This window comes from Anguilla rostrata, chromosome 4, assembly GCF_018555375.3.
Source record: "Anguilla rostrata isolate EN2019 chromosome 4, ASM1855537v3, whole genome shotgun sequence".
Lineage (NCBI taxonomy): Eukaryota > Metazoa > Chordata > Actinopteri > Anguilliformes > Anguillidae > Anguilla > Anguilla rostrata.
In genome coordinates, this window is record NC_057936.1 from 23,112,994 (window position 1) to 23,138,111 (window position 25,118).

General features: G+C 38.6%; 3 protein-coding genes across 7 annotated transcripts; all 3 read left to right on the forward strand.

Moving 5' to 3' along the window:
* The first annotated feature begins 1,018 nt into the window (after window positions 1–1,018).
* Window positions 1,019–7,891, forward strand: LOC135252882 (disabled homolog 1-like). Of its 2 annotated transcripts, none has more exons than XM_064331502.1 (10): window positions 1,019–1,162; window positions 1,310–1,490; window positions 2,357–2,508; window positions 2,814–2,912; window positions 4,075–4,206; window positions 4,887–4,970; window positions 5,302–5,349; window positions 6,373–6,472; window positions 6,756–7,142; window positions 7,345–7,891. In XM_064331502.1, the coding sequence occupies exons 2-9, from the start codon at window positions 1,400–1,402 to the stop codon at window positions 7,136–7,138; spliced, it is 1,089 nt and encodes a 362-aa protein (XP_064187572.1). In that variant the 5' UTR covers window positions 1,019–1,162; window positions 1,310–1,399; the 3' UTR covers window positions 7,139–7,142; window positions 7,345–7,891. The 2 variants fall into 2 exon arrangements, with proteins under 2 accessions (XP_064187572.1, XP_064187573.1); XM_064331503.1 differs by having other exon boundaries at window positions 1,058–1,162; window positions 1,322–1,490.
* A 485-nt stretch (window positions 7,892–8,376) lies between these two features.
* Window positions 8,377–20,673, forward strand: si:ch73-40i7.2 (FYN-binding protein 1). The gene is made up of 16 exons (XM_064331501.1): window positions 8,377–8,400; window positions 11,118–11,763; window positions 12,567–12,663; window positions 14,099–14,190; window positions 14,802–14,839; window positions 15,262–15,299; window positions 15,543–15,663; window positions 16,301–16,460; window positions 17,257–17,410; window positions 17,574–17,593; window positions 17,678–17,741; window positions 18,431–18,494; window positions 18,879–19,041; window positions 19,680–19,713; window positions 20,091–20,128; window positions 20,363–20,673. The coding sequence occupies exons 2-16, from the start codon at window positions 11,172–11,174 to the stop codon at window positions 20,407–20,409; spliced, it is 1,722 nt and encodes a 573-aa protein (XP_064187571.1). The 5' UTR covers window positions 8,377–8,400; window positions 11,118–11,171; the 3' UTR covers window positions 20,410–20,673.
* A 958-nt stretch (window positions 20,674–21,631) lies between these two features.
* pex11g (peroxisomal biogenesis factor 11 gamma) lies at window positions 21,632–24,740 on the forward strand. 4 transcript variants are annotated; one of them, XM_064331511.1, is made up of 6 exons: window positions 21,632–21,814; window positions 22,114–22,129; window positions 22,283–22,471; window positions 22,646–22,824; window positions 22,926–22,997; window positions 23,322–24,740. In XM_064331511.1, the coding sequence occupies exons 1-6, from the start codon at window positions 21,750–21,752 to the stop codon at window positions 23,563–23,565; spliced, it is 765 nt and encodes a 254-aa protein (XP_064187581.1). In that variant the 5' UTR covers window positions 21,632–21,749; the 3' UTR covers window positions 23,566–24,740. The 4 variants fall into 4 exon arrangements, with proteins under 4 accessions (XP_064187581.1, XP_064187582.1, XP_064187583.1 ...); XM_064331513.1 differs by having other exon boundaries at window positions 21,635–21,814; window positions 23,340–24,740; XM_064331512.1 differs by having other exon boundaries at window positions 21,633–22,129.
* Window positions 24,741–25,118: the final 378 nt, after the last annotated feature.

The window sequence follows — 25,118 nt, forward strand, 5'->3', positions numbered from 1 at the left end:
TGGTGAGGATCACGATGAGGGTAAGACGTCAGGCTAAGAGAGAAAGGAAAAATTGGTGCCGATCTCCATAGTGATTCAGGAATTCAAAGTTGTCAAAATATCTTAAAACAACAAAGACTAACAGACTGCAGTCTGTTGTTTCAAGATAGCATGCATTTATGAAAAGAAACATGTAATCAAAACAAATGAACTTGTACGTTCTGGAGTATGTCCTCTTGGCTGTTTTTTCTTTCAAGTTCAGCCCTGCTGCCCGAATGAACCTCGAGTTCTTGGACTGACCTCATGGTTTGTTCATTCACCTTGTTCAGAATAATATGTGTCTCTGCTGAGCTACAGAACAATTCTGGCTCAGGCCACTATACAAACAACTCCATTGGAAAGAAATAAAAATGACTAGCTACAGTAAATACGGAGATCTGTATGCGTTTTCTGCCAGCTCTCAAACTCCACTGCCACTATTCTATTACACTAGATTGCACTCTACAATCTTTCCCTACCATCACGCGTGAGTTAGAAAACATTTACACAGGAATTGAAGCTGATCTGATTCTGTCCCAAACCCAGACGTTTCCTAGCTTTTCACACTCACCTTTATTAACCAGGGGTTAATTAATACTTGCCCCTCGGTGTGAGGAAATGCTGTCCTTTCACATTATGCAAAATTAAACGCTAATCCCAGAGCTAAGAGGTGGTTTAAAATGTTTTATGAGCAGTCAAACAAGGTTTTTGCTGTAAAAAAGATGCTTTCACATTCCACCTGGGCAAAGAGCTCCAGTTACTCCCTGTTACACCAGGTTAATGTTCTTTAGAATTTACCTAGTAGTAAAAAAGAAGTTCATACACATCAACATGAAAATTTGCCTCGAGTTAGATCTTTGCCATATTCTCCTTTTCCATTCACTTACAAATCTGACAAATTGTTCTTAATTTATGTCAAACTGCAGGCCATTTTATTCATAAATGTTCATTCTGTTGAAAGCCATTGAAAATGATTTACTTTATAGAGCACTTGAAGAAGAGAAAAACACTTATAATCTTCCTGTTGTCAGATGGAACATTAATAGGTCACGAGTCAGACATCTGCTTTGACCTTTGGCCAAAAGAAGCTCACAATTCCCAAGGCTTACTACAGGTAGGACAGAGAGGACAAAGCTGTTAGCAGGTAAGTAACAATGAGACATTCTCTGTGCCAGTGTACATGCCTTTTTTCTTTGTAAATCCACAAAAATGATGCACATCATCCAAGTTATTTTTCACATTATAATGCATATGCTGATTTGACAATTTCTTCAATGCCTTTACCTACTAGGTTCATTTTCAGAAGAAACACTGTGGAAGCACCATCTGTTAGAATTTTCAGAAACAGCAGGTGTACACATACTGTACCACCTTTAACACCATGGACGGAGAACAGGAGCCTACCAAGCTAACTGTGAGCAGTCCAGTTCAGACCCAGATCCCCATTAAGACCTGGCGTTCCATCAAGAAAGGTGAGAAAATGCAGAGCTATGTGAGAGCCCGTTCCCAGAGTCATAATTGCTTGAATCTGACCTTTCAGCGCAGCTATATTCATCTTGTATTTTATCCAAAGGTTTCATATCTTTTCACCAGTAGTTCACAGTCTTTATTAAATGAACTTGAATGAGCAGCTAGTGTATGCCACATGGCATGATTATTTGTCCATTTTCTTTGTGGCATCTAAGTGGTTCCTGGAGATATACCTTCCTGTATGTTTTCACGCCAACCCTAACAAAGCACACCTCATTCAATAGCAAGAGATCTTGTTGAGCTGCTAATGATTAGAATCAGGTGTGCAAAATTAGGATTGAAATGAAAACCTATGGTAGACTTGGATGGATGTTAGACTTCCAGGAACAGGGTTGGTAACCAGTGGGATGGTAGACTTCCGGGATCAAGGTTGGTAACCACTGATCTAGGGAGTTCAGGGAAAGGGAAAGTATAATCAATTACAATGTGATATGTAAACAATTTTCTTTATTTTAAATTTTTTCAAGATTGCTATTTTTGACTTTATTTGCTTTGATATGTCTGAAAATTCATTGCCTCCTGGTAGGCCTACCCAGCTGTATGCTCATCCAAACATTAAAAACTATGAAAAACAATTTACTCAAATCTGTTTTGTGTCCATAGAGCACACCAAAACATAAAGATTAAGCGTTCTGTTATTACTGTGTGCAACAAAAGTGCTTGAGAAGCAGGTTAGGCATTAACCAATGAGAGCAGAGTTCTCTTTTCTTGATGCGTCTGAATTTAATGAGCTGTTAAGAGAATTAGTGAAGAGCTCACATGGTATTCTCTCCTATTACTTGCTGTGTTAACATACTTTTGCTGCCAGTTTCTGTCCCTGTTACCGAGAAGACGGCAGAACACTTGGCCTCACGTTTCCAAGGAGATGGGGTGCGCTACAAGGCCAAGCTCATTGGGCAGGATGAGGTTACTGGGCCCCAGGGGGACAAGATGTGTTTGGACTCCATGATGAAGCTCAAGGTAACCTGAGTGAACATGGACATGCATGCCACTAGGGACTCCACTAGCTGCTTCACTGACAGTAACAGAGTCTACAGCCCCCTGAACATGAAGTGATGATACCAATGATATACCTCTTGACTTTGTGCTTAATATTTCATAAAGCCTATGATGGCTAACTGTATTTCACGATGAGAAATAAACTGTATGTTGGTTTTGCATTTGTTTGTGAATAATTAAAAGAGTACATTGGGAATATACATGGTGGATGGAGGGTGGGGGTGGGCATTGAATCTACTACTAAATCTGTGGATCTCTTGTCCCAGGGCTGGGAGGCTGCTGGGAGGCGACAGGGACAGCACAAGCAGAGGGTCTGGCTCAAAGTGTCCACCACAGGCGTGAGAATTGTAGACGAAAGGACAGGGGTAAGTGGCGTTTCTCCACACTGGGAGATCCTGTCAAGGGAGGTTTATTTTGCGGAAGCACAGCTACACAGCTGGGGAAGCTGTGCTGTCCAACAGAACTGAGAGGCTGTATCAAGATGTGTATAAGATAGTGGAGTGTGTGGTTTTCTCCCTTCTTGAAGAAGATGAGGTGAAGCACAAGCCATTGCAACTGAAATACATGTTTAACTTGTTTTTGCTGGTTTTGATGAGAGTTTGTTGAAGGGAAATAACAAATGTGCCCTTAGCTAACCAAAATACGCACTGTTGTTCAAATATTTTGGGGGTACATTTTCATTATTTAGTCTGGAATACTGCACCATTGCAGTCCAGGAAACTGAATGGGAAATAAATACTTTTGGCTGTGTATACAGTGTTTGCAAATTCATTTGGGAACGTACACTACATGCAAAATGAAAAATGCAGCAACACGCGCCCTTTCCAGGGTCAGTGGTCATTGATTATGTTTTGACATGTTGAATAAAGTAGAATACCAAGGATCTGCTGAAGAATTGTGAAATATTATTGTAGAACAATCGTGGCACAAAGAACTACAGAACAGAGTGTCAACTAAGATGGTTTAAGTCAGTTTCATAACTTAAGTCATAACTAATCTAGTCATCTAACTAATAGTAACTAAACTAGTAATTAATCTAACTAAATAGTAATTGTTTGTGATATAACTGTTTACTGAAAATGCCTATTTTCTTTCACTTTAAACAATCAGTAGAACAAAGTTTGATTAACAGTCAGTAGAACAAAGTTTGATAAACAGTGAGTAGAACAAATTTTGATAAACACTGAGCAGAACAAATTTTGATAAACAGTGAGTAGAACAAAGTTTGATAAACAGTGAGTAGAACAAATTTTGATAAACAGTGAGTAGAACAAAGTTTGATAAACAGTGAGGAGAACAAATTTTGATAAAATGATGTTTACTTTACAGAGTGGGCTCTCTAACACACTCTTGTGCATGTACTTACTTGTGAGGACCTGTTTCAAAGTGATATGCCATGTGAAATAGTTTACCAGTTGTTCTGTTAATGTATGAGAACTCCTTTTAGGAAATGTGTTAACCCTGGCTGGTATAGCAGGATGTCATAAACCATGATGCTAATAAACTATAACTATGTCTGCACCACAGGTAGTGGAACATGAACATGAGATTGAGAAGATCAGCTCTTTGAAAAAGGATGATTCTGACCCGAGGGCTTTCTCATACATCCATGGTCACAACGGGGGCTTCAAGCTGTTTTTCATCAAGATGGCCAATGCAGTAAGAACTTTGGTTATGGGCAAACATACTGCCTAAATCTTCCTGTTCTCTGCACTGTGGCACCAACTGCCCAATCTAACATTTCTGTTGGCTGTTCATCCTGCCCTTGCAGGAGTGTGTGTCAGGCCTAAGGTTCATAACCTCATTATCTTTACTGAGGTTCAATATTGCTTTATTGAGTTATGTCATTTCAATAGATAGCTAACTTATCTCACAACTAGCTTGGTAGTTTCAGAATTGTGCCTTACTTCATTTATCTGAACATCTGCATTTGTAGTCTATGAGCTATGTGGTCAGGTAGGTCCACATCCCTTGTGATAAAAAAAAAAATTGTTTACTGAAAAGGTACTTTTGACATTTCTGTAAAAGTTAATCAGATGCACCAAATTGCAGTAAATCAGTGGGGTTGGCAGAGCTGATTTATAAATTTATGATGAAGAACGGTTCTTCCTTTGAACTGCATTAATTGTTTTTGGATGTTGGTTAAAATACACCACGGTCTTAGTTTACAACCCGTGCAGTTATAAATGAAAGTATTTTCATAAAATTCAGCCAGATTTCTGAATGAACCACACAAAGTGAGTGGTTAAATGGAATATAGCCCCATACATTTTCTTATATTTTAATTGCACTCTGTGCAATTTGCCTGCATAATCCAATTCATAATTCTGTTACAATAGGCTGACCCTGTCATTGAGGACATCAGAGATGTTTGCCAGATTATGGCCCAAGTGGAACGAGTCCCAGAGACTCCACAAACACAGGTGAATTACAAATTTATTCTGGGTTCTCAATTTCTCCAAGAATGCCTCAAGGAAGCCATTCGTTTGACTGTTGAAGCATGAGTCAAAAAGGCTGTGGTAAAGCATTATTTTGACTGCGATGATTGGAATAAGTGCCCTGCGATAGACTGGCAGCCTGTCCTGGGTGTATTCCTGTCGCTTGCCCAATGCATGCTGGGATAGGTTCCAGCACCACCCCCACCCCACCTCCCCCCTTGACCCTGCCCTGGATAAACGGGTATAGATAATGAATGGTTGGATGGATGATTGGAATAAGTTGCTGATCTATACCTTTAATATCTACCACTTGCAGAATGGAAATTCTCTGCTTCTGGACGAACAAGTGGTCACTCCTCAGAAGGTCAGGCAAATGAATGATTATATCCAGTTCAAGGGAAACTGTGACATGTTGCTTCCTGGGCTGATTTTTGTTTAATATTAACATAGCTTCTCAAAATCTGGTTATGGAACTTCCTCTTTCTTGGGAAGAGGGAAGGTTGTGGGAAAATGTTGATAAGATGCCTCCCTTTTTAAATGTTTTTTTTTTGTTTATATTTGTTTTTCTGTGTGTTTTCGATTGGACAAGCTAGATTTGATGCACAATGAATGACATTTTAGATATTTACAAATGTAAATTTCAGATGAGCTGTTCGCTTTGTGATGGCTACTATACTATCAGCACATTCAGAGAGATTTAAATGTCTATAGCAAGAAAATTCCCTCCAAGTGGCCTAACTCTAAAAGAGCTTATACAGTGAGTGATATTTTGTTTTCAGAGCCTGTATATATGAACTGATTCCTTTTATACTGTTTCTTCACAATTATAAACTTACATATCTGTTTTTACATCATGTTAGTGCATATTTCCCTGAACAAAGTTATCTCAGGTTGAATGTGCCACAGGAACATTCCAATATTTAACTTTGTTCAAGAATAATAAGGTGATACAGAGAAACACAGCCTCTGGAGGCATACAATTGCAGTAATACCTGCTTTGGTGTTAAAGTGTGTTCTTGCTTTAAACCAGTATAACCAAACACCAGGCATTGTAAAGACAGTAGGGTGTCAGGCACTTCTGTAAATATCTGAAATGTACTTCATCACACACAAAAACTGCTGGATACAGTCAAATTAATTTGCAGTCAATTTGCCATAGTTAATTACTGAGGGAATAGACCCAGCCATCAGATATAAGTATTTTGTTGACTGAACCCCTAAAGGCCTGGTTCAGCCCTTGTGAAACAGAATAAAAACTCTTAACCTGATCACAACTGAAATATTTAGCCAGATTAGGTGATATCCCTTGTGAAGGCAATAGCATGCTTGATGTATGCTTGAAGTATAAGATTTTATACTTTTGAATACCGTTGTGTCTGGTCTTCAGTCGCAGTCCCATGATGAGCTCACAGATTTATTTGCCCCTCCCTGTGAGACCCAAGCCCCCATCTCACCAACTACACCTGCTTACCACTTGAGTCCACCAGGTGAGGCATCTGTGTACAACTTTTGAAAGTGAAAAAGCCATGTAAACTACATGACTCAACAGTTAGCTATATTTGCATTAGTCTTGCATAACTTCAGTAAAACCTACTGGGTAAGAGTCTTAATGCTAAATGCCTAAATGTAATGGATTAATAAATTATTTAATTTATTGTTTTGATATTATAGTTCACAAAACCTGAGCCCTAATCATTTCAAACTGATTTAACATATAAAGTAATGTTTTTTGTGACACATCATTTTAATGCAGTTTTGAACTTCTTAAAGGATGTCAATCGCAGAACCCCTGGGCTTCTCCCCAAACACCCCCTGCCTTTCCTGGCCAGACACTAGGGGTCACACCCTTCACTGTATCGTCTGCTACAGCCTGGGGCCCACAAGGGCATCTTGGGGCCCCGTACCCCAGTTTTAATGGGCCCTGGGATGCCACTGGACCCTGGAGCACTCAGCAGACTGGGTCAAGCTGGGTTCAGCCCAACCTGGTGCCACAGTTGGGCCCTGGGGCCCAATCACCTGGTGTGATGACATCACCAGGAGCCGTGTGGGGCCAAGCACAATCTGCTTATCCCACTGCTGCTGTCAATTTCCATCCCGCTGGAAGAGAAGAAATCCCAGACCTGCTCACCAGCACAACCTTCCAAGCCCAGTAAAACTGTGAGTTCAGGTTGGAGTTTAAAAGATATACAGACTAAAGCTCATACGATGTGAAGGAGTCTTTTGAAAGATGACTGTAGTCTTATATACAAATTCAAACATTGAAAGCTGATGTTCTGGAGTCAAATTTTGAGATGTGTCATTCATTTGACATTTAATTTGTGCACTTAATTAACTTACTATGTCCTCTGCTTTTTTGTAGGTCATCCGTCCATTCACCAGTGATGCTTAAGAAGAACTATTCATCCCTTTTTATAGGAATCATGATATTGCTTTCAAAAATGGAAGCAACATATTCTGAACCTGTCTATCTATCTATCTATCTACCTATCTATCTATCTATCACTAAAGCAGTAGTGCACATAGTTTTTGTTAAGCAGGAACCAAGTACAAATTCATCTATAACAAGCTATTATAATAGAAATATAAAGCCATACACAATACAATGTACAATAAACAAAATACCACAACCAAATTAATACAAAAGGAGGGAATGGAGATGGGATTTCTGGAGATGTGAGTCTTCAGACTGTATCAGAAACCAGTGAGTGACTACAACTGCTCTATGAGTGAAGGAAGTACCATCATGAAAGACCCATTTCTGCTGGAAAGAAATACGTTAACATGCCGTGAAGACCACTAAAACAAGCAACCGTTGACATTGCCTTTTAAGGGTATGGGTGTATCCAAATAATATAAGGAAAATGCACTTAACACCATTTGTGTACAATAAACCATTATACAACATATGGGCCATGTGATGTCATATCTATTTCGATAAGAAACATTTGTTTCTCATCCATGCTTTGTATTAAAATAAGAGTACTGGATTTACTGGCGAGTTCAAGTTCAACGATAGAAAAAAAATAATTCTGTACAAATTCCGTATCTAATCAATTTGGAAAAATAGTACTCCTCTGAAACGTATTGATGTACATTTAAATATCTAAGTTCTCCATACCTTGCAGCAAAACAGCAGACCTTCTAAAATACTTACGCATCCTGACGTGGCAATAGCCACAGCTCACACTAGCTATTTGTGGCAATGTAGGTCAGTTTATCAGTAATGCGGAACTACTCTCTGCGAGGTCGCAGATATGAGAATGACTTGCCAAAATAACAGCTGAATTGAAGTCAAACTCCTTGAATACTCGGGATAACTAGGAATACACGAAAAGATATGGTAAGACAGTGCCCCTTGAGGCGCGTATTCGCTTTGTCGGGTAACGAATAAAAACAAGGTGACGGGGTGGAATTGGTAGGTGACTTCATGCAATTTAGTTCTATATATCAGTCTCCATCGACAATCTCTAGCAATGAACATCAGCTAAGCGCGCTGGATATATAAGCATTAAACCATTTGTGGCAGTGCATATTTAATATTCCGCAGGAAAAGGAATTAAATTGTGTGCCCAAAGCTACCCGTGGTAACTGTTAACCGTGTGCTCCGACAGTACTGATAGTAGTGTGAGCAGGAGGTGGCTCGTGCTGTTTCTCTCATAATTCTTAAAATGGCCTAGCACACAATGACTTGAGATTATTGTGCTTCGGTCGCTTACAGTAATCGCACAGAAATAGCAACTAAATACATTTGTTTGGTCACTGAGGTAATGCGCACATTTTTGTTTGCCTACTTCGTAACACACCTGTTTCCTTGTGATGGAATGCATACTTGGCTGTTGATACCGTTTAATGGATCATTTAACATGAACAGTTTAAGCTACCTGGAAAAATATTTAATACTGTCATGTGATTTCTGCGAAATTGTCACACAATGACACAACACATATTATGCACGTTAATTTCTAGGTTCTCATTTATGTTGAACTGTTAACTCAAACAAATTCGCAGGTAGCTTGATTACAACTGGTTTAAGTGACCTGTAGGACCAATCTTATGTCAATGTTGGTGTTGGAAATATTACTAGGAATTCCGTGTATAATGGGAATAAGTTTTCAGTAAATCAATACACAACAGTTTTGCCTTTCTATTACATATTTAGATGGATAAGATGCACAAGGTTCTTATTTTTATGCAAGGCTGAAATGCACTCATTCTACTTTGTTGAAAGCAAGCAAAGAAAAATTGCCTTAAATGTATGGATAATCCATCATACACTCAATATGACCAATGTCATCTCTTATCATTGCCCAATCCAGTTTAACATGTATATTTTTTTACAATAATTATTTCTGTACTTCTACAACACTTGTAGTTTATTATTAACATTGGTTTGTCTGAGCAATGTATGCTCCATGATCCATGTTTATCTGCAGATTTGAATAATTCTGTGGGAAGCTCTGTGAACATGAATAGACTTGTTGTACACTGTGTTCATTTTTGCATAATTATGTAGAATTCTGTGCTATCCCCACCGTTTTAACCCTGTGCTCCCCTCTCTTAACTGAATCAGACTCCATATGAGTTTTTATGCTCTTTACAAATATTACCGTACATTATAACCGGGCATGAGATTCTTTCCATTTTAGACAAGATAATACTGGAAAGAGTGTATGTAGTTCACCAGAAATCTGGAAATTTAATTACTGGAACTGTTGTGTAATACTACCCAAATATACCCAATTATCGGTCCCATTCTCCACAGCTTGTCCGGTTCACAGGGTTGTTAACTTTTGAAACTGTTCTTAGTCTAGATACATAGGTTAAAAAGGGTAGCAAGTGCTTTGAGTAAGCAAGCATTTGCAAAACCGTGCTATCCTCTCTATGTATTGTGTGGTGGAGATAAGAAAGACCTTGCTTGTTTCCTGTGCCTGGGGAAAAAGTTCTCTAGAAGCAAATGCATGTATCTTATTGGTCAAATGGGAAACGTTATGACTGCTGTCACCATGGCTACCGTTGTTAAAGGTGATAGGTGTGTACATGCATTTGTGTGGTTATGGGTGCTTCCTGCTTGTCTGATTGTTTAAATTAGACTTATGTAATTGTTAAACCGAGATATTTAACAAGAGTAAGGCCATGATTTGGGGGGGAAATTCTTCCTTGTGTTAGATTCCCAGAATTACTTGTGTGCCCTTAGAAAGAAAACATTCCTACTTGTCTCACTTTCTATTTGAAGGAGCCAAGCTATAAAGACAAATTCAGTGGCAGGCTCTTTTACTGTTAAACCTGTGACCTCATTTTTTCAGAGAAACTGCTACTTTCTTTTTAGATGTTTTCTCTCTCAGGTCCTGTGGTTGCCACTACATCAGGCAGTCTTGTAATATTTCTGCCATGTTATGAAAGATATGTATACCACTTTGTTTACAGGTATGCACAGCTTGCTTTTACCCCTTCTAACAGTTTTAGGTTAAAATGAATTTGATGAAACTGTCATCTGTTAGTGTTACATTCTTCTGCAATATGTTTAAATAGATAAAATGCACTGTGAAGAGAGAGTAGTGAGTAGTAAAAGTATGAAAGGCATGGAAATATAAAAAAAATTTAACCCAATTGAACTGACCCAAAGCACTAGCATAGCCCTTTACTGTTTTGTCACAGAATGTTCAGTGATCAAAGGCATGTCACTGACATTTTTTTTTACCAAGGCTAAAAGTAACAATGAACCTTAGAAATAGTCATGAGCGAAACAGCTAAAAAAATCTTTTTGGTTTATGTGTTCCTCGTGTGTACAAAAGAAGTCTGTTTCAGTGTGATTTATCATCTTGGCCTGATAGCAACACTTACAAAAAACGTGCTAACTCGTGCACATATTTCCTCTGCTCGTGCTGCACTAAGTACTGTAATTTGACTAAGGTAGTCTTTAAGCAAGACATTGTCTGGCTTTTCTAGTGGAGTTCTTGCTGTTAGTATGGTTCCATTGCCTTCTTCTGAGCTATGAGTTATGTGGGTTGACTTTCACTTTCTCTGATGAATTTGAGCGGTGGTTTAAGGGGAGGGGGTTGATGTAGCTGCTTCCTCATCTGTTGCTTCCTGATGAAAAGCTGAGCAGTTCAGCTTCTCACTCTTCTCTGGCAGGAGGAGAGTGTGGACGTCAAGGCCTTGAGGGCTAGGTTTCATGCTAAGGCTGAGATGGCTGCTGTTGGAGGAGGCGGTCCCCCGAGGACCTTGCTGCCAGGAGTCGGGAGAGCAGGAACGCCGATGGCATTCAACTCGAACGTCAATGGAGCTGTCAGACCCAAGGCATCGCCCACTGGTCCCAAACCGCTGCCAGGAGTTCGCTCCCCTTCAGACTTGTACAGGTTCCCCAGGCCCCCCATGGCTGATCCTGGGGGTCCAACCACTGTAAGAAACCTTTCTCCACTGGGCGTCTTCCCAAGACCGCCGCCGTCTCACCACATCGGCTCCCAAGAGCAAAGAACGGCCTCGCCAGGCACAGAAAAGCCAGGGAGGGCCAAAGCAACGGGGGAGCTGTTACAAAACAAGATGCTGAGGCAGCTTCCTGGGTCAGACGGGACCGTACCCAAGCCGGCCTCTCCTGTCATCACCTTACTGCGCAGCCAGAGGAGCATGACCGAAGTCCCCCCCCTCAGGAGGAACCTTCCCCCTGAGGGACCCAGGCCCCTCAAACCCAAACGTCCGCCTTACGTCAATCTGGACAATTTCAGGAAAGCTCCTGCTTTCACCCCAATGCCTAGACTTCCAACGCCAGGGAAGATTCATGGTATGCCTCTCTGTTCTGTTGTATTGCTGCCTACCTCTATTTTTCCCATGAAGTAGAAATATTGCTTTATGGAAATTCATGGCCTGTAATTAGGATGTTGCAGAAATTTCCGTGATATCTCTTGGACTGACAACTAAAGACAGATACTTTCCTTTTTATTATAGATGTATTTACTTGACCAAAATATCACTGTGCTGATACGATGAAGTTTTTCTATCTTGGCAATAATGGCAGTAATGTTTTAAGGCTTCTGTGTGCAATAACAACCATGGAAAAGTTAATGCAAAAAAGTTTTAGGTCATAATGGAGGCTAAATCACTGGAGTATGTAAACTTTGTGAACGTAGTACATTTCTTGTTGACAAAAATAATCAAAATAATTCCTTTTAAATATTTACCTTCAAGCTTTCATCAGATAATGTCATATTTGAAATATTTCTAAATTTGATGGCATCTTACTTTACTAGTCGTACTTTACCAGTTATCTTATTCTGTATAAGTTGTAAAAAATCTTTCACTTTTTATATCAGTTCTATATTAAATACTGTATGTGCCTCTTTTATACTATAATACGTATAAGTATAAATGTCTCCAGCACCTCTATTCCTGTAAGACAAGGACATACTTGCCCTTTGCGTGGTGAAAGACTGTCCAATTTTTATTCATATTGAAGCAAATTATTTGTAACATCCAGATTGGAGACATTCCTAAAGGAGACCTACATTACTACAAAGCTACCTGCCACAGAGCTGACAAAGGCATACAGGTCCTTCTGTGTTTCTGAGGGTTTGTTTTCCTTCTCAGGTGGCAGCAGTCCGTCCCTTCCTGGGTCAACTAGTCCATCAGGTCCACCAAGGCTCCCAGCAAAACCCAGCAGTCTACACCAGCAACACTCCACTGTGTGAGTTACCGTTCCATGAGATGCTGACCAGATGACTACTTGGGGCATTTGGGTGACAGGAAGTTTCTCATATAGTCATCTATTTAAGGGTTTAGGATAATGTGACATTGTCCAGCTGCTCTCCCTCTGAGTGCTTTTGGAAGCCTCTTCAGGAATATTTGACCCTAATTAACCCTATAATCTCATGGGAAATGGGGTTATAAAGATTGTGCTGCCTACAGTTGCCCAGGCATTTTTCTGTAAACCCGTAGAGCATACTGACAGCAATTGTTCTGATTTACATTTCTTTCAAACTTCATTGGAACCAAGATGGGGATTTTTTTGTCTTGTCAGATTTTACATTTAAACGCCCAGCCTCGCGTTTTCAGGGCTCTTATATACTGGGGATATGTGGGTGGATAAAACAGAGGCATCTTCCGTTTTGCCTTTTGTTTCACACTGAGCTTGTTTCTGATGTTTGTTTGGTAGCAGAGGCTTGCAGCTTCCTGCAGTGTTACACTTTAGCTTGTTCATATGCAGAATTTTTATCAGCCAAAAAGATCTAAACAGGGTACTGAAATGACACAGTTACACAAAGAGGAAAACAATGCTGAAATTTGAATACTGAATCTGCCTTTGCACTCCTTGTCTTTTATCAGCGCTGTAAGAATTGAAATGTCATTACGTATGTCATTGACCTGCCTTTTCAACAAGGCAGTATTTGCAGTTGCTGATATGTTGGATGACATAAAAAAATCATTCTTCATGAATATCCAAAGAAATGCTCAGCTACCTGCTCTGCTCCCTGTTTTTCGACATTTGTGAACTACAGTACATGAAGCATACAACATGAAGGCAGAAAAATATTATGTGTTTATCAGTACTGTTAATGGTTATGCCAGCTGCATCTTGTATTTATTCAATATTTATTGTTAACTTTGACATGTTGCACTTTTAAAAGCAAGATTTTTCATAAACACAGTTTAGCAAATTTAGGGATCATTGAAACTAACTTGCCAAACCTTCCTTTTTAATTGTTATTCAACGTTAGGGTTAAATGTTGATTGAATCCCAGCCTAAGAGATTGATAGTTGTTGTAATTTACAGCAGACCAAAATAATGAGGTCATGAAATTCCTTTACAAGGATCAAATAGTTATTCACATGTATTCAAGTAATTCTTTATGCATTTTTCACAGTAGCAATGGCAATGCACTCAGGCGCACTATATAGGCAGTCTTTCACGTTTAGAGGGTAGTAAGTAAAGGAACCAAGAAAACTCAACCGCAAAGAAAGGCTTTTCAGTTTCAAGTTTTTTGATGTTGCCCATTGTACTTTTGTTGTGCTTAAACTAATGGGAAGAAAAAGGCTCACTTTATTTTTAAAAATCATTAATCATTACGAACTTATTTTCTCTCTCCTCACTGTATTTTTCTATGATGATTTTCTTTCTGAAGTCTTGATGAGGATGACCAGGACACTTATGATGACATAGATGTGCTTCCACCTCCCCCACCCCCTCCACCAAAATATCCAGGAAGTAGAGATGGTAAGGTGTGAAGGGAGGGTAAAAAATTAGTGCTTGTTTGTTCAGATGATACAAGAGTATCGCTCTGTTCATCTTAAAGTTTCCCTATGAAGCTCCTGTATCTTGAATCTGCAGGTCTACTTATGCAGCATTACTAATGCAGTGTACAGTTTAACAATTTAACAATAATTTTCTTTATTCCTTTGTATTGTCATTATAGATTTTTTATTAATCAGTCTACCAAATAATAGTAATAACTGAATAATAATAACATATGTTCAGTTCAGCTTTCTGAAAACTGGTAGTCATTGTTTATAGCCATCGCCTGCCATGCCCCGCATTTGAAATACAGAATTTTAAATAAAGTAAAAATGTGTCAAGATAAGCATAATTAAGATTATTCTGTAATTTATGTAAAATGATATGCATTTCTCAAATATTGTGTCTTATGTTTAGCACTTAACTACTGCTTAACATGAGAAATGCCATACAATAGATGTCAGAACATAATCCAGGCCCCAATGTCTAACTGTCATTTGGTTTTAGTTTAACTCGGGTCTAACTTAGGCATAATTCTGTATTTTCTGATAGATCAGAAATATTTTGTAGATACAATGTAACTGCATTTACAGACTCCTGGACTGACCATGGTTCCACACAAGGAGATGAGGTGAGCATCAGGCATTTCTGACAGTGTGTTCAGAGACGTGCTGCAATGCGACCTGAACATCTGCGTGTTCTGGTTAAATCATTGTATCATGTATGTAGCATTATTTAACTGGGAACTGAGAGGTTGCAACAGCATTGTTGCTTTGCTTCATGAAACACCTCTTCATGCAACAAATGACTGTAGCTTTGTAGTTCGTAGCTGACTGTGTACTGCTCTTTCCTCCCCCTCTTCCTTCTCCTTCATCAACAATTCTTGTAAATCATTAAGGGGATTTTTATCACTTGGCTATTGTTTTTAAGTTTTCTACCTTCTTATGTTTTTATTTCTGCATAAGTATTTTGATTTCTGTTTGACTTCCTTAAATCCATGAAACGCTGGTTAGGCTTAATCTGTTATATCATCTGTCTCTGTTTTCCCAAAAGGAAAGTGGTGAAAGTGAAATTTATGAACCTATTGATGAGTAAGTATTATCTTTATGCATTGGATACTATGATACATGATCCTGTTCTTCCATACCATGTACTAATGTAGACAGAGGAGGGAAAAGTGTATGTATGTGAACATCAAAAAGGTTTAGGTCTTATGTCTTTGCATAACAATATTGGTCACCAACCAGGGCAACAAGACCAGTGCTCAGGACTAACACAGGAAGAGCAAGAGTTAATGTAAAGCCATTTTTTTTACATCTTCTCAAATGCACTAGACCTGAGGAGTCATCCAATCCCATCAGCAAGGTCAAGAAAAAGAAGGACCAGCTTGAGCTGAAAAATAAAGACCAGAGGGTGAAACAAAAGAAAGAGAATGAATACAGAAAGAAATTTAAGGTGGGCTACCATACTGCTCACTGTCACCTGCCTTAAAATGTCCCAGACCCAAAATATGGAATTTCTAAAAGAAACACACTCAACTCAATATATTGCATGACAATTGGTGCTGATCCTACATAAAATATAAAATGAATGAGATGAAGGACCATACTACCATGAAAAGAAAGAGGTTTCTGGCAAAACGGCCCTTCTTCAGCATGGCAAAATTACCAAAAGATCTTTTATCTCATTCATTCCAGACTCAAAATATCCCGTAAAAATAGTGTTTTTCTGCTTGCCTAATATTAATATCTGTCGAAAACATTGGCACACAGCTAATTTTTTTAAGGTAAATGGAAAATGTGTTACCTTCTGTCAGTGGCGTAGGTTTCGTTTGAACATTGGGAGGGACACATTAAGCGGGGGGTCTGGGGGTCCTCCCCCGTTAAATTTTGAGCATCAAACACTTCATTTCCTGCATTCTGGTGAATTTTTATGCACCAATTTGTGCCTTTTCTGCATCAATTTAAAAGTCCTCTGCTTCTTTCATGTTTTTATTGGCGGGCACAAATGCACGTGTTCTAAATCTACGTCTATGCCTTCTGTATTGAAAAGTGCAATATTCATGAAAATCTTGTACTCTGCTCTTTTGTAGTTGACTGAGCCAGTGGAGGTCTTGCATATAGCCAAGGTTCGACACGACTGGCAAGGGGGCAAGAATGATCTGTCTGTGCGGCAGGGTGACACTATAGAGATCATCCGGGTCAAGAACAACCCAGAGGGCAAATGGCTTGCCCGCACACTCAGTGGCACCTGTGAGTTAAGCCCGTTTCACTCTGGCAATACTGCTTTTGCCTGTAGTTTCATGGCTTCTCAAATCATGCACTCAAACAACAGATTTTACATGTAAACTACCAATTAGCCTGCTGGCTATGAAATACACAGCATTCCCCACTGGTTTCAGTCCAAGTATAGTATTGTATAGTTCTAATTATAATGTGTGGAAATGTAATAGCGGGTTATCTTTCACCATAAACATATTTGCAACTTCTTGTTTCTGTCTGCCTGTATGGCAACGAAGCTGACATAATAGGCATGACTGACTAAATATTGTATACTGTATAACTGCAATCATGCCCGCTGTGTGAAATACCGAAATCCACAGAGCCAAGAATCAACTGTCTAAAATTCATATTGCTAAACGAAGGAATTTGCAGTTTCTAACGCCCTTGTACATGCATTGCTGACTCTCTCTGTCATGAGCTCTTGTATGTATAAGTTAATTCATACATATAATTTGTGTGTATGCATTTTCTGATGATGTGAAAATCAGAAACCAGATTTTGAAGTTACCAATGCTTTATATGAACTTCTACCTAGTTATGGTCAACACTGTATAAACACACTTCAGTAGGTGCAGTACATATGGAGCCTGATTCCGAACCTGTATAAATAAAACAGAACGTGGTGGAGAAAAGATGTCAGCTGGAAACAGGATGCATATGGCTGCGGATGTGGCAGTGATGTGAATATAAACCATATCTGTTCTCATGGATTTTGTATGATGCAAAGGATGTTACAGAGCCATGGCTTTTCAATTTTGACATGCAGATGGGTACATCAACAATACGTGTGTGGACCTGGACTATGAGGAAGTGAAGCGAAGCTTCCTTTGTAAAGCGGCAGACGCCTCTTTCCCCCCACCACCTCCTGCACAAGACGATGACTTCTACGATGATGTGGGCTCCTCACAACAATTGAACAGGTTATTACAGTCCTGTCGTATCTGGTAAATTAGAATTGCAGAGGATTACAATGTAGCCCTCCCTCAGTTGCTCCTTAACCAGAGCATTACCCAGTTAAGGTTATTTATATAGAAAACCAGTTGTCTGCTAGTGGAATTAATTGGTTTTTTTTTCCTTTTACAGCAGCACTGATTTGGACAATGGTAAGTGGGGCTGACAGTGGGTCCTTCATGCATAAGAATTGTAAAGATTCAAGCTTTTAATAGCATCTTTTTTCTTCCTCACAGAAGATGTGTATGATGATGTGCAGCAGATACCGGATGAGTTCCCACCTCCCCCTCCAGAGCCAAGGTACCTCAGTCTGCCCTTGTGTAGTTGATTCTGTTAGTCTTACCCTATATAATACATTCATTAGCACCAAAAACATACCCATACAAAGCAATTCATCATCTATGTCAAGTAAATATATTGCTCTTTCTGGCATGGTATTGCTTAATTATATATATTTTTTAAAAGAAGGCATTATGATTATGGAATAATTATATATATTTTATTTTAATGATTAATGTAGCACCTTAACATCAACCATCAGGTGGAAAGCAATCATGACTTCAGTCATGTAGCTTTGTTCCAGTATAAGCTTCAAATAGACACTGTACTGCTTTCAGCCTGGTACATTGAAAAAGGAACTGAAAAATGTGTACAAATAATAAAATAATCTCAATTATAAGATAAAATGTGCTGTGTTGGAATGTTGCACTTTAATGACACTTTTGAAAGTGACTATATGAGTCACCTTCTGGGTTTGTTCAGTTTGTGGGTTTCATTTCTACAATATTTTCTAAAGCAACAAAAGTGAATGATTAGGTACACAGTAACAGTAAAATGCTTTTTTTGTGTGTTGTTGAATGGGTGAATGTGTATGTGAAAAAATAAATTTGTATGTAGACAAATGCCAGTATATGCTTAATACAGATATTTAAAATATGTTGTTACACAGTGCTATTAACACAGATAACTACTGTATTTTTATTTTCCAGCCTAGATCCCAAAAAAGCCAAAAAACAGGAAAAGGAAGAGAAAGAATTTAGAAAAAAGTTTAAGGTGAACTGTTGATTTTAATTCTTATTTTGTTCTGTAGACAAATGTTTCATATAGGTACAATTTCTCTTTACCAGTGTAATGGCTTAAAGTGAGAACTTTAACATGTCCTATAACCAGTCATTTTGATATTTTACTGATCAGAGAAAAGTTTCTATTTGAAAGAGGTTTGAAAATTACTTTGACCATTCTCTTATACATACTATGTACAACGTGTATAAAATATTGAAAGTACACAATATGCTGTAATAAATAGTATTATGGGCACAAAACAGTGTTATGGGTTCTTTGGATGGACAGTCATGGATTTCAGTCAATGAGACCAATGAGGATAATATCATAAAATGAGACCAATATTAAATGCAATGTGTTTGTTTATGTCAACAGTTTGAAGGGCCTATAACTGTCATCTGCCACATGATGGTTGATCCCAACAACAGCGTCAAAAAGGGAGGTGGAAAGGATCTATCCTTAAATCGTGGAGAGATCCTGGAAGTCATTCAGTTCATCAACGACAAGAAGGCATTGTGCCGCAACCAGCAGGGGAAATGTATGTGAATGGTTGCCCTCTTCTGTCAAGAACCTGCATAACATTTCATGGAGATTTTTTATTCCATTTTCATTGGTCACAAACTTATTTGGACAAGACCAAAATATATCTCCTGATCCAATTGCTTTAATTTTCCAGTAAATGTCTAGGCCTTCACAACAGTGTTTGTGATATAAAATAAAACTGAAATAGTTTTTTTATTCAACAGCTTTTGTTACTACTATTCACTTTTTGCACAAATACAGTCCAGCAGTTTCAGTTTCAACTAAGCTAATTTCTTATTGTTTAAATACCAAGTCATAGCTTCTGATATGAACTCATTACTCTAACAACTTTTCACCCTAGTTGAATGGCTGTCTGCATTACAAAATTGTTGAAGGGGCTGAAATGTCAATCCATCCACGCATCCACTGATTCAATATCTATGCCCAGGCTATGGGGGTGGGGGCTGGAGCCTATCCCAGCATGCACTGGGCACAGGACTGTAATGTATATTAGTAAATTATGAAAATATGTTGCTGAAGTGAACATCAGCATGCACTGTGGGTTTCTCAGGGCCATGTTTGAGAAACACTAGTCTAAAGCATTTATTTAAAAATATATTTTCCCTCTTACCTTTATTTCTTCTTTTTTTACAGATGGATATGTGCCACGGTCTGTCCTCCTACACATGTAAGTATCTCATCTCACTCAGTGACAAATTCCAAACTGTCAGTAACCCAGTAACCAGCCTTTATAGCCTATAGACTAATCATGACCTGAGAGGATGTCATTATTCTCAGAAAGGAAGAAAATAGTTCCATGAGATATAATCATCTAGAAAGTAATCAGATTATCGCATTTAAAACAGCCGCTTAATTTACTAATAGCCAGATGATGATATTCCTAGTTACATGCAGTATCCTGTTAGTGAATGAGTCATCTCTCCACTGTAATTCCTGGATAGAGAAGTATCATAGCTGTCTAGATTCACATCTTCCTCATAAAGTATGCACATTCTTGCCTCATGTTAATAGGAAATGTTTTTCACTCTGTAACTTTTATTACAGGGAAGGGGAAGTTTATGATGACGTTGATAGCCTAGCAGGTTTGTAACTGGTTTTAAAGTGGATTCATTTTTTAAACGATCCCTGTGACTTATTTCCCTTCAGTTGTTTGACATTAAAAATTATAAATTATATAGGGATGCTAATAGTCAGTACAGTCTGTATTTTAAATGGAAATAGTGTCAAAAATAATTACAACCTAGTAATCATACTATTTGACTGTGGTTAAATATCTGTATCTTTTTTCCTGTCTTGTTTCTCTCTCTGTGATACAGTTGTATATGACAACGATTCCAGCACAGATCAGAAACCCTGGTCCTGAAGACAGTAGTTGTAAATGGGATGAAGTCTAACCTGAGAAAATATTTATTTCTTCCAGAGAGGAATTTCTAAATAGCCATTAGTTCAATCTGGTGCATAGAAAAGCAAGCGCTCAAAAGAAACTTGAATCTCTTGAGGTTTTTTACAATTTGTAAATAAAATGTTGGGCTTTCAGTTTCACTCTGTTTGTTTTGTACAGTGCTTATTGTTTACTTTTTTGCTCTAAATAGTTAAAATACATGCGCAAATAAAGGTTTTACTCACATGTCTCCTGTGGTCCATATACCTGACAGATCTGAGAACCTTCCATATGGACATTGCATCATGTGAAAACAGTGTTTCTTGATCATGAGTTGTCATCCTTTGAGAATCATGTTATAGCCATATGGCATGGCACATGCCTCTTAGGGTGCACTGGAGCATCTTCAGAACTGACAATCTCTGGTTCAAGCTGAGACAAGCATTCTTCCTAAAGTTCTATCTACCGCATAACATATTAATTCAATATTGCATTATTAAAGTAATTTAACATTTTATTATACTTATGAAATGTTTGATTTAACTAGTTATGGATGGTTTTGCAAATGGTTCTGATTCATTCTGGAAAATATTTTTTTTAAATTATTATTCATGAATGTAGTTATTTCAACTTTGAGGACTCCACATATTCATGTTTACTGGACAAAGGTGATGAGGCTGTGAACTGGTGAGTGTCAGATCTAGTAAACAGCAAGACTATGGTACCCTTATTAAGAGAACAAGGACCCTTTGGTATTTGGGGTTGGACCGTAACTCAGCACTGTTCCTGCTGCCTGGGGTTTTCAAAATGAGCAATTACGTCTGGGTCACCTGTGTAATCATTTACACATTATTTGTCCATGGTTGGAATGGAAGTTCTGCAGTGCCAGACAAATGTATGCTTTGTTTTCCAATTAACTAACTGGCTTTAATGTAATTCCCGAATAGTTTCACAGGCTAGAGACCTAAAACAGCGGGTATGATCATGATTTGCACAAGCCCCACCACTCTTGTACTGGTACAATAACGAACAGCCGCTAACGAGAGATCACCTGTTGTTCTGTGGTTCAGAGCAGAGACTGCGCGTACTCTTCTATGCGCGTACTCGTCTTTTTCTAAAACCTTCCGCCCAAGTATACGCTATTTGATGAAAGTGCTGTCAATCAGGCTTTAACTGTTGTCTTATTGGTAGTCAAATTCTGACGTCAATTCTGCGACACTTCCAATCTGTCAGTGCCAGGCGGAAACACTCTGTACTTGAGCTTTTCATGTAGACTAAATCCTGCATATTAATGGGAATTAAACTGACTAACATTACAGCTGATGTACCAGTCAAATGGTTATTACTCAGTTATGGTCCATTTTCATTTAAGTGAGAAAACTGACTGGTGAGAAAATGTTGTCTTGAAGGTTTGGGTTGCAGCATTCGCTTTAATGTATCGTCCAGCGTCAAAGTCCGCTGGCTAGCAGAACTTAGCTACCAACTTGAATTTAGCTGGCTATAAGTTACATTTGTACTTTTAGCAAGTAGTTGTCCGTTGGTTTTATTTATTTATTTATTTGCGAAACTTGGTCGTACTTGCCTCTTATTTTTGACATACATTGGGCTAGTTAGCGTACAGGTTAGTAAGTCGGTAGCTATGAATGACCCCGTGCAGTCGTTAATCACTGTTCTTGAGTCCTACAGGGGAAGAGATAAAGTGGTAAGTTTTTTATGTGTATGTGTGTGAGCATATCTTTGATTTGACAATTTATTTGTACATACTAGGTGTGTGCATATGTATTAAGATCATGACACTTCTGAGTATTAGCAGTGATAAAAAAACAAGAACTCACTATCCGTATATCTGTTTTAGATACGGACACTTTGCTATGGGTCCCAACTTGTTGGCGGAGTCATTTCTCAGAAGACCGCTGGATCTTCAGAGATGGGGAAGAGTCTCTTGCTGTTCTCGGCCCAGCTTAGCCACTGCCGTACTGTACTGCGACTCTTTGATGACCTGTCTATGTTCGCCTACTCCAGGAGTTATGGTTTAGGGGGCACGGCAAGTAAACTGTTCACAACACATACATTTAGCGAAATAATAATTTTAAAACTATTTGTACAGTATTTGACTAATTGATGTAAATACTAACGAAGAACTAAGCCGTCAGGACAAAAATGGCAGTGAGTTGTTCTCAGGGCGTAGCCAAATGTGAGCGCTCTTCTGTGCACTCAGGAGGCAGACCTTGGGTTGCGCTGGATGTCCGTGCTAACTAATGTGGCTGACCAGCTGTACTACCCTTGTGAGCACGTTGCATGGGCTGCTGATGCCGAGCTCATCAGAGTGAAGTCTGACAAGTGGTGGACCTTAAGCACTTTTCTGTGGGGCCTCTCTCTACTACTTGGAATTCTGAGGTAAAACACACACTAACCTGATCCTGAACCTGGCGCGACAACACTGACATACAGACGGCTGAATACTGTACATCCCAAATAAAATACCATTTCCCCCCCAGATCTGTCCGAGTGCTTCTGCTGCTAAAGAGAAGACTGAAGAAAACTGAGGGGACTAGACAGATTGACAGCGGGTATGTAATACTGTTCATCACTTCACTAAAAAGGAGGGTATAAGGAACAGCAAAATCCAAAATGGATTTTCTGTGGAATTCTTCCTTGGTGAGCTTGGCGTGTGATTAAATGCTGTATGTCTGGTTATAGGATTTTTGCTGTGGTGTCAGCAAATGTTCATTGCTACAGTATGGTTATTGACGATTGTTCTTGAAAGGTGAATTATAACTATAAAACAGTGATTATAACTTGGTAATAACATTTTTGGAATGGGAATATTAATCTTCAAAACACTTGAATGCCAAATGTGAGTTAAAGCTGTGTTTTCTTTCAATTTGCATCAGTGTTTTTCCCCCCTCCAGCGAGGCACATGTCAGCAGGCGCTCTGAAGCCCAGCACCAGGTGCGAGCAGAAGTACTCAATATTCTCAGCAGCATGGCAGACCTGAGCATTGCCATTCACTGGATGCCGCCTGGTTTCCTGTGGGCAGGACACTTCCCTAATTGGCTGGTGGGACTTCTGGGTACCACTTCCTCTTTGATTGGTTTGTACCAAATGACCTCATGTGAGAGAGAAACTGCAGACTGAGGGCCTTTGTTCAGAAGAAACAAGACTTTGTTTGATGTATTTTTGACTGCTGAAATCTTGCTGTAACATTTTGTAAAGTCCTTTACACGCTGATAGGCTTGTTTGTAGAAAGAGGTTTCAGTGATTTTTACATGACTTTTGTAGTTAAGCTAATTGGACTGTAATTTCACTTAATTAGCAACCTATGCACAGATAGGTATTGATTTGAAAATACTTAACTATGAATGATTCCTAACTTAGATGCAAAAGTCAGTGAATGTATTGCAATAATCACAGAAGAGGACAGACACAGTTTACCTCCAGTTCAGTATGTATTTAAATGCATGCAAGGCTAGGGCTTTATTGTGGACCTCAGCTACATATTTAAGTGGTAGCTCTAAATTGCTACTTGTGTCTACTACAAGATTACAATGAATTGTGGGACTGATTTATGATGCCTCTGGACAAACTGTTCCAGTTTCTTTCAGTTAATGTTTCAGTTTTTGTTATGCACTTAGCATTGTCAAAATTCAGTAGCAGACACATTTAATTTATCATGTTAAATAATATGTAAATTAAATATATGACTGTATGGGGACATTATAATGACAAAGGTTGACAGCATCGTGCAAGTGTCAAATAAAGCATTTGGTTGCATACATGCATAGATACAAAATTACAAGATCTGGTTTCCCAGTGACATAGCTGACAAATGTCTACCAGCTGATGCCTGGGGGTACTGTAGAATTACTAAAGTGAAATCATGCCTGAAATCGAAACAAGTTCAAGAAAGTGACTTACAGGGATTGTGTGGGAGGCATCACTAATTATAATATAAAAGGGATGCTTAGCAGTTATTGTGTACTGTACATAGATTTACAGTACACACAATTTAGCTACCGTGTAGCTTTTTATCACCTAAATGATATATATATATATATATATATAGAGAGAGAGAGAGAGAGAGAGAAAGAGAGAGAGAGAGAGAGAGAGAGAGAAATGGACATTTACTGTGAAACGTATGCCAATTTACCCTGGAATATATATTTTTTATTTTTGTGGGATATGCATATTGCATTTGAATGCATTAATGATCTTTACCATTACTTGTATTAAATCTAATGTTCTTTTTTATGTAAACTGGGGTGAAGACACTTTCTGTAAAATAAAGGCAATCATTCAAACTCAAAACATAATCAGCTGATATGGAACATCGATCTGTAGCTGTGGATTTCTATTTGGTGTGCAGATTGGAATTATCTCATGAGTATGACCTATAATTTCAGGTGACCGAATATCTAAATACTGGCGGGGTGGACTGTGTTGAATAGATACCGAAGAGTATTCATAGACACGGAAGTGCTACAGTATCTGTATCCCAGTGCTATACTGTACTTTCCACAAGGGGGCACAGATTACATTTGAGCAAATCTATAAACGTGTACCGAACTAATTACCAAGGAGTTTTTAGTTTATTGACATAATCTTTGAGATTTGCGACACTATCTGTTATAATTTCTTTAAATGTATATGTTTGTTTATTAAAAATATGTACAGTTGAATTTAGTATTTTT